We start from the raw sequence: 9,826 nt of genomic DNA on the forward strand, positions 1-9,826 counted from the left end.
TTTGCTTAAAAATAAAGTATAATAACGTCTAATTATGGTATAAGAATTTTTTATATTTGGTACATCTTCCATACATGTTTTACATTGTGGTGTTGGTGCGTGGTCAGAAACGCAGTACCATTTATATATATACGTAGTACTTTAGCTAACAAATAAAGCATAATAACTTCAAATTGTGGTATGATAATTTGTTATATTTGGTACATCTTTCATACATGTTTTACATTGTGGTGTTGGTGTGTGGTCAGAAACACAGTACCATTTATATCTATACGTTGTAATTTAGCTAGCAAATAAAGTATAATAAGGTCAAATGGTGGTATGTGATTTTGTTATATTTGGTACATCTTACAGACGTTTTACATTTTGGTATTGTTGTGTGGTCAGAAACGCAGTAATATTTGTATTGATACGTAGTACCTTTGCTTGAAAATGAAGTATAACAACCTCTGATTGTGGTATGAGAATATGTTAAATTTCGTACATCTTCCATACATATTTTACATTGTGGTGTTGGTGCGTGGTTCAAAAACGGAGTATCATTTGTATTGATACGTAGTACGTTTACTTGAAAATAAAGTATAATAACCTCTAATCGTGGTATGAGAATCTGTTAAATTTGGTATATCTTTCGTACATGTTTTACATTGTGGTGTTGGTGCGTGATCAGAAACGCAGTACCATTTGTAACGATACATAATACTTTTTCTTGAAAATGAAGTATAATAACGTCTAATTGTAGTATGAGAATTTGTTAAATTTGGTACATCTTTCATACATGTTTTACATTGTGGCGTTGATGCGTGATCAGAAATACAGTACCATTTGTAACGATGCGTAGTACTTTTACTTGAAAATGAAGTATAATAACGTCTAATTATGGTATGAGAATTTGTTAAATTTGGTACATCTTCCATACATATTTTACATTGTGGTGTTGGTGCGTGATAAAAAAATTCAATACCATTTGTAACGATACGTAATAATTTTTGGTTGAAAATAAAGTATAATAACATCTAATTGTGGTATGAGATTTTGTTAAATTTGGTACATCTTCCATATATATTTTACATTGGTGTTGGTGCTTGGTCAGAAACGCAGTACCATTTATAATGATACGCAGTACATTTGCTTGAAAATGAAGTATAACGGTACGACTAATTATGGTATGAGAATTAAAAATCTATTCTACCAAAATTAAACATCCAACTTCATCAACATAGTTATAAATGAAAATTAAACACACATTTCACCAAAATACAGTACCACCTTCATTAACATAGTTATAAATAAAAATTAAACATCAATTCTACCAAAATACAGTACCAACTTCATCAACATAGTTATCCGTACGATCAAAGTACAGTACAAAATACACCAACAAAATTGTTCACTTAATTCTTATTTTCCTTAGTCCTTCCCAAAATACTGAGGCAGAGCAACGACTTGTTGTCTCATATGGCCTCCGGGTACTATCTTTCATCTCAGATCCTACTCGTTTTTGAACCATTCCTAAATAAAAAGCTAAAACAATGCGCAATAAGTCATAACGAAAAGCAACATAATTTAATAGATTTCATCGGATTATCATGCAATGCTTCAAAATAAGCAAAATTAAAAAAATCAGCATAATTCAAAAAAAAAAAAAATCAGTACATGTCGAAAACAAATCATCACAATTTCATTAAAAACAATAAATATATGAGGAAATAACCGGCATAAATAGAAGAAACCAACATATGCCGAATAGAATTCGGCACAAAGTGCACGAACAATCGCAAAAACAAACAAAATTTTGACAAATATTTTATTTATATGATTTTGATTCTAATTTCAAGAAAAATTTTAGATTTCATCCAAGTATATATAATACATTTTTTAATGGAAATTCAAACTTCTTTCATCTCCTTCATTAAATAAGTGCTCATCTTCAATGGCGCAAACCCCTAATTTGATTCAAAAATCACAGTCGCATTCGCCAAATACCAATCAACTAAAATTCAAATCACCGCCCCAATGACCAATGCGACTATCAATATAGCAGTACCATAAAACACACGCTATCGTAGTCGATTTCAAACAAAAATAACAAGAACCCATTAAACATTGCAGCAATAATAACTGTCAGAATGAGGGAAAAAGGAAAACAAAATCGGCTTCATGAAGAAAAATAAAGGTAAGATTGGTTTATCCCCAACTCCCCCTCCAATATTTTTCAAGCTTTTTTTGTCCTTAATTTGGCAGTTTTGTTTTCTGGTAATTTTTGTTTATTGTTTGCATCAGTCAAAGTTCATTGTTTTGAGCCATTTCGATAAAACATCGTACTCATTCAAGTAAGAAGAATCAACAGTGCATAATAATCCCAAAGCAACCCACATATCCATATGCACAACTATACACACACATATCTCAAAATCCATTATCGTAACCCTAGATCCCATTTTCTACACCAAATTTCAATATCCAAAATCCTACTTTACAAATTAATAAGCACACAAAACACATAACATAAAAAATCAGAAATAGAGCAAACCGGGTTGAAAGCGATTAATGGCGATTGAATACGGCGGCGCCGACAAGGAGCTATGGTAGTTGTTAGGGATCGGATCGAGAGCAGTGCAGGTAGGAAGAGAGAAGAGAGAATTTATGATGAGTTTGAAGCGACGCAATGGAAATCAAATGGAGCAGATTTGGCAAAGTCGGACGGTGGATGATTTGGAGTAGAGATTTCTGTCTGTCATCGACGGCGAAAGAGGAGGGGAAGAGCGTGAGAATGAGGAAGGGTAGAGGAAAGAGAAACGAAGGGGATATAAAATAACGTTTAATGAGAAAAATAGTATATTATATTTAAAAAATGAATAAAAATATGAAATAGGGAGTGAGGAAAAAGTGTTTATGTGCAGCAGGGAGTGTAGAATAAAAATCCCTTACATGGGTACTGATCTTCAAGTTTATTTTATGTGTAGGGATTTTTTCCCAATTTCCCCAAAAATATATGAGCATATATATACCCTCGTTAATAAATGTGGAACTTTGTGCCTGATTTCACATTAATTTTGTCAGGTACCCTCTAAAATAAATAAGCAGAATGCAATTAAAACTACAAACAAACTGAAGTACTATTTCAACAAGGATGGTTTCAGATAGAGAATTATTCTAAACACAATAAATTGTCTTTAAAACTTAATTAGGAAATACCTACTAAACATAAGAATCGGCTTACAAGTCTGATTTTTCAATTTCTGTTTTCTCCTTTCCGAGCTCTCACCTTTCAGGTATGTTCACTTCGCTAGCTTTGAGTTTCAAACTCGAGATTTCATCTTAAATTTAAGATTTTAGATTCAGATGATGTCAGATAACTATTAAGATGTCTCACATCGATTAGATAAAATTCCTCTGAGTTACATATATAGGTTTGGATAATTCTCTCCTTATACTAATTAACTTTTAAAGTTAAATTAGGTTCAAGTTCATCATCTTTAATCGACTATAAATCATTAAATCAACTAGTGTACATATGTACTTTATGTCACCAGAAATAGTTAATATAATGGAATTAATTACTTCACAGCCATGGATAATAAACAGAATATTCTTGACCACTTTTTTTATTCATGTACCATAGGGCACGATACTTATAATTTTTAAATATTACTAAAAACATTGTCTGTACTTAAAAATTAAAATATTTATGAAAACTGCCATAACGGGAATTTTCGGCCATTGTATTATACACCAATTTAATTTCGAATATTTAATTTTATGATGAATGCTTCAAAATATCTGCATAAAATTAAATAATTAGTCACAATGATTTGCAGTATATATATCAGTGTTCTAAAAGGCGATGCTTAGGCGCTAGGCGGTTGCCCACCGCCTCGCTTTCTTGGTAGGCTATGTCTCTAGGCATTTTCCGCCTAATCTTCCGCCTAGACGACGCTCAAGCCGCCTAGGCGGTTACTATTTTTTATAAAAAAAATTAAAAAAAAAACTAAAAAAAAGAGACGCAACACGAGAAACAAACATATATAGAAAAAAAAAAGAAGCGCAAAAAATAAAGTAAAAAAAAATTAAATCTCATATTACATATGAAGACTTGATATCTATTAATATCGATGTTGTTGTTGTTGTTGTTGTTGTTGTTGTTATTACTATTAAAATTTTATAAGATTTTGGTAAAAAAACTAAAAACTATTATATTTTATAGTAAAACTCATGAATATTTCAAGTTATTTATTATTTAGGTTTTTTTTAAAAAAAACAGCCTAGGCCCCGTCTAGGCGGTCGCCTAAGCGGCTAGGCACTAGGCACTAGGCGGTGGGTCACCGTCCGCCTACCACATATCGCTTTTTAGAACATTGATATATATATATATATATACACACACACACGATCAATTATTTAATCAAATATCACTGAACTATGGTGCCCAGTCATATTTGTCGTTTGTTTATCTTCGGATCTGGAACACTACAACTCAGCAACAGGAATGAAATCGAGGCGAGAGTATAACACTCTTTTCTCAAGACGAAATTCCCGGTTACAAAGTGCTAAATCGGTATCGGCAATCGTCTCTAAGATACAACGACTGTACTTATAAAGCAATTAAAGCACCACAATTACTTGATTTCAGCGAACTATTATGTGCAGAACTTTCAAATGATTAGAAGAGAGATTGTGCAGGAATATGTATGCAATTGTGTTTTGTATATGTTGTAATGCAGACATGGGATTGATTATATAGATAATCAAAGGTTTGTGTCCAAATAACACGACCTTTCATAAAAAATGATACAACAGAAACCACATCTGTAATTATTTAGATGTGTATTGGAATGAATATATATAATATAATAACTGTTATTCAATCCATACAAGAAAATGGACTCGAAGAGGTGCAACTCTCGGAGATAAACTGCTGCCTGCAAAGCCATGCAGCGCGGCTTCGCGCTCCAGCACACAAAACTGCATGTTGGAGCGCGCACTTTTTCTGCCTGGCTCTTTATTTTGGGCCAGGTGCGCTCGAGCGTGCAGAAATATGCGCTCGAGCGCACACCATTTTTTGTTTTTGTACGTTTCCAACTCTATTTTAACTATTTTCATTCAACTTTTTCAACAATATGAATGAAACTTATGCATGTATGCAGACTCACTTGAAAATTCTTGCGAATTATTACCATATCAGGATAGGTAGCTCGTGGCTTTGAACCTTCCGTAGTAAAATACTGTCGGATTTACTTGTTGCATAGTGACATGATGTCTTGAACTAGTTAACTTTCATGTAAACCAATTCAACAATATTTATATAATAATAATTCTAACATACTTAGTTCTCATGTTGTGTCCATTTCGACCCTATACCATATCTTAGATTCATAAGTGTTTCTATCAAAGCGGTCATTACTTTGCACTTATATAAGTGATATCCTATCTAGAGTAACCTGCTTTACTCTACCTTATAGACATAGGAATTATTAAAAGATAACTTAACATCACCACATGTTGCAGGTCTATTATACTTGGATGTTCTAGGAATGAGCGGTTGTAAAGTCCAAGTACTCAAACTAATATTTATAACTTAGTTTTTCCATTGAACCAAGGTTTTGAAATCTCCAATTCACAATGTTGGGTTACCGCTATAAACATTTATTTTGTGGGGTTTAAGCTCATTCATCTTATTAATTTGTACATTTGATCTCTATTTATACCTTTAGTAAACGGATCCACTAGGTTTTCCTTTGACTTAACATATTCAACGGAAATAACCCAATTTGAGATCAATTGTCTTATGGTATTATATCTCCGACGAATGTGTCGAGACTTACCATTGTACATACTAAGCATTCCTTGACTTTATGATCGTTCCCTCATTTAATTCAGAAATTGTTGACTTATGCACTACTATTACATGCATATCCAATAAATATGCAGTAAATCATCTTAGACCCAATTTTTATTTGTTTGGGCTTTGTTACTTTTACTTTAGCCAAACACCTCCACACTTTGAGGTATTTGTAGGATGGTTGGCGACTTTTCCATAGTTCATATGAAGTTTTATCCTTTCCTTTATGTGGTATCTTATTAAGAATGTGATTCGCTGAAAGTATCGCTTCGCCCCACATATTTTGAGGTAAGCCTGAATTGAGTAATAACGCATTCATCATTTCCTTTATAGTACGATTCTTGCGTTCGGCGATTCCATTGGATTGAGGTGAGTATGGTGTTGTAGTTTGATGAATTATGCCAGAATTTAAGTAGAATTTTTCAAACAGAGCAACATACTCTCCACCTCGATCACTTCGAATCATCTTGATCTTTGATCTTTGTTGATTCTCGATCTCATTCTTTTATGTTTTGAAAATTTCAAAAGTTTCATCTTTGCCTTTTAATAGGAATACCTTACAGTACCTTATGCAGTCATCAATAAATGTTATGAAATACTTGTTTTTACCTCGAGTTTGCACATATTTTAAATCGCATACATCAGTGTGTATCAACTCAAGTGGCATAGTACTTCTTGTCACAGATTGGAATGGTGATTTAGTCATTTTTGCTTCAACACAAATCTCACTCTTATGTTGTGAATTTTTTTAAATGTAGGTATTGCATTTAAATTGACAAGTCTTTGCAAAGTGTTGAAGTTAACATGTCCTAATCTTTCATGTCATAAACTAGAACTTTGAATCAAGTAAGCAGAATTATTAACTTTATTCTTCGTCTCTTGACGGATAACATTCATCACATTAAGTTTAAAGAGACCATTGTATTGGTACCCTTTACCAATGAAAAAACCAAATTTAGTTAAAACAAACTTGTCCGACTCAAATACAAGTTTAAAATCTGCCTTACTTAATAGAGAACTAAAAACTAAGTTTTTGCGATTGTCTGGTACATGGAGAACATTCTTCAAAGTTATTTCTTTTCCGGAATTCATTTTCAGCACCAAATTCCCTACTCCGATGACTCCAGAGGTTGTGGAGTTTCCTATAAATAGCTTCCTATCTCCAACTGTAGTGCAGGAGGAAAACATATCTTTTGATGCACAAATATGGCTTGTAGAGCCAGTATCCACCCACCATTCACTTGGATTATCCACCAAGTTGGTCTCACAGATAACATCACTTAGATCAATATCAGAAACATCTAAAGGTACATACCTTTCTTCAACATTGTTGACTTGCCTTGGTTTCTGATTTTTTTTAGTCTTTCTTTGGAAGTCGGCAATCTCTCGCCATGTGATTCGATCGGTTTGCCACAGTTGTAGCAATTTTCTCAGAATTTCTTTGTATTCCCTTGTTTCTTTTCATTGTTAGGGAGCTTTCTCTTGTGGTTGTGACTTGATTCTGCTAGATTAGCTTTGGATTCATCTTCTAACTTCCTCTTGTGCGGTATGGATTTTGTTTTGCGGTTGTCTTCCTCAATTCGAAGTCTCACAATGAGTTCTTCGAGTTTTACCTCCTTGCGTTTGTGCTTGAGATAGTTTTTGAAATTTTTCCATGACGGCGGTAGCTTTTCAATAATGGATGCAACTTGGAAGGATTCATTGACTTCCATTCCTTCGGCTAATAAGTAATGAATAATAATTTGAATTTCTTCAACCTGACTCATCACCATTTTGGTATCAATCATTTTGAAGTCAAGAAACTTTCCAACAACGAACTTCTTAATAACTGCATCCCCTGTCTCGTATTTCTTCTCCAAAGACTCCCACAATTCTCTTGCAGTTTTGACAGAACTATGGAGACTATAAAGTGTGTCATCTAATCCATTCAGTATGTAATTTCTGCAGAGAAAGTCACTGTGATTCCAAGCATGAACTGCAGTACTTCGTTGTGTATCGGAGTCGCCTTTAGTGACAACAGGGGGATCCTCCTTGAGGAATTTTGATAGACTTAGTGTAGTCAAGTAGAACAACATTTTTTGTTGCCAACGTTTGAATTCGGCACCAGAAAATTTTGGTGGTTTTTCACCATGTGCAAGATTGGTAGCCAGCGGAGTGAACGACACGGTTGACATGTTTCAAAACAAACACACGGATTTCATCTTGCGATTGTTGTTTGTTTATCTTCGGATCTGGAACACTACAACTCAGCAATTATGAAGTCGAGGCGAGAGTATAACTTTCCGTAAGACAAAATTGCCAGGTTACAAAGTGCTAAATCGGTATCGGCAATCGTCTCTAAGATACAACGACTGTACTTATCAAGCAATTGAAGCACCACAATTACTTGATTTCAGCGAACTATTATATGCAGAACTTTCAAATGATTAGAAGAGAGATTATGCAGAAATATGTATGCAATTGTGTTTTGTATATGTTGTAATGCAGACAAGGGATTGATTACATAGATAATCAAAGGTTTTGTGTCCAAATAACACGACCTTTCGTAAAAAATGATATAAATTTTTGTAGAAACCACATCTGCCATTCTTTAGATGTGTCTTGGAATGAATATATATCATATAATAACTGTTATTCAATCCATACAAGAAAATGGACTCGAAGAGGTGCAACTATCGAAGATAAACTGCAGCCTGGAAAGCCAGGCATGGCTTCGCGCTCCAGCGCACAAAATTGCGCGCTGGAGTGCACCAGGCATACTCGAGCGCGCAGAAGCGCGCACCTTTTCTGCCTGGCCTCTTCTTTTGGGCCAGGCGCGCTCGAGCGTGCAGAAATTTGCGCTCGAGCGCACACCATTTCTGTTTTCATACTTTGTCAACTGTATTTTAACCATTTTCATTCAACTTTTTCAACAATATTACGAATTGCCATAGATACGATTAATTATTTAACCATTTATGCACGTAAATTTTTGAGTGCGTTAATCACTAATATATAATAAGTTATAAGAGATAAAAGGTGTCACGGTGGTGTCATAACATGGTTGCAAAATGAACATCGTCCATGATATCTATGTAGAAATGATACCTTGCATATTATTGCGTGAGTATCGATGGATGCCATCTCATTTTTTTTAAAAAAAAATTAGTTTTTCGCACGAATATATCGTGAAATGTAAAAAAAAAATTAAAAAATAAAAAGATAGAACTGACGTCCATGATACCCTACACATTGGCGTAAATGATACACCTCTGATCCCCTGTACCCTAGGGTGTAGAAAAATTGTGTGCGACCACTAAAACCCGGTAGCCGGGTTTTAGTGGTCGCACATAGTTTTTCTGCACCCTAGGGTGCAGTATATATATATATATATATATATAATTTTGATCTCTTGCACTATAGGGTGCAAGATTTTTGTGATCGGCCACTAAAAATCGTCCGTGGATTTTAGTGGTTTTTGTTTTTGTTTTTGTTTTTGTTTTTTCCGCACCACTGTGGGTATTAGTGGTCGCTCACAAAAACTTTTATGAAACAGTTTCACGAGTTCGATTTTGTGATACAGATATCTTATACAACTCGATCTATGAGAAAATATTTTTTTTATATCAAAAGTATTATTTTTTAGAGTAGGTATCATGTGAGACGGTCTCACAGATTTATGTATGTGAGATTGGTTAACCCGGCCCATATTTACAACGAAAAATATACTTTTGGCATAAAAAATAATATTTTATCATGAGTCGGTTGAATAGGAGATATGTATCATTAAATTGACCCGCGAGATCTTCTTACTGGAGTTTGTATGTATTTTTTATTATCTAGATACTAGCGCGTAAGCGGTTCTCACTCGTAATAATAAACTGAGGCGAATGTGTGTATAGTCATGGAATAGAATTCATTTTGAATCTGCATAAAATGCTTTGATAATTTTAAAATAAAAAAAAACAGGTTAAATGAGAATTGAAATTTTTTCATAAGATTGTT

General features: G+C 33.8%; 1 protein-coding gene and 1 pseudogene across 1 annotated transcript; both read right to left on the bottom strand.

Annotated features, from left to right (window-relative positions):
- The window catches only part of LOC140871988 (uncharacterized), a 54,629-nt pseudogene extending 47,459 nt beyond the window's left edge, over positions 1-7,170 (bottom strand).
- A 102-nt stretch (positions 7,171-7,272) lies between these two features.
- Positions 7,273-8,016, bottom strand: LOC140871990 (uncharacterized). Its single transcript, XM_073274731.1, has one exon. The coding sequence runs from the start codon at positions 8,014-8,016 to the stop codon at positions 7,273-7,275; it is 744 nt and encodes a 247-aa protein (XP_073130832.1).
- Positions 8,017-9,826: the final 1,810 nt, after the last annotated feature.

Source organism: Henckelia pumila, unplaced genomic scaffold (assembly GCF_033568475.1).
Source record: "Henckelia pumila isolate YLH828 unplaced genomic scaffold, ASM3356847v2 CTG_461:::fragment_3, whole genome shotgun sequence".
Lineage (NCBI taxonomy): Eukaryota > Viridiplantae > Streptophyta > Magnoliopsida > Lamiales > Gesneriaceae > Henckelia > Henckelia pumila.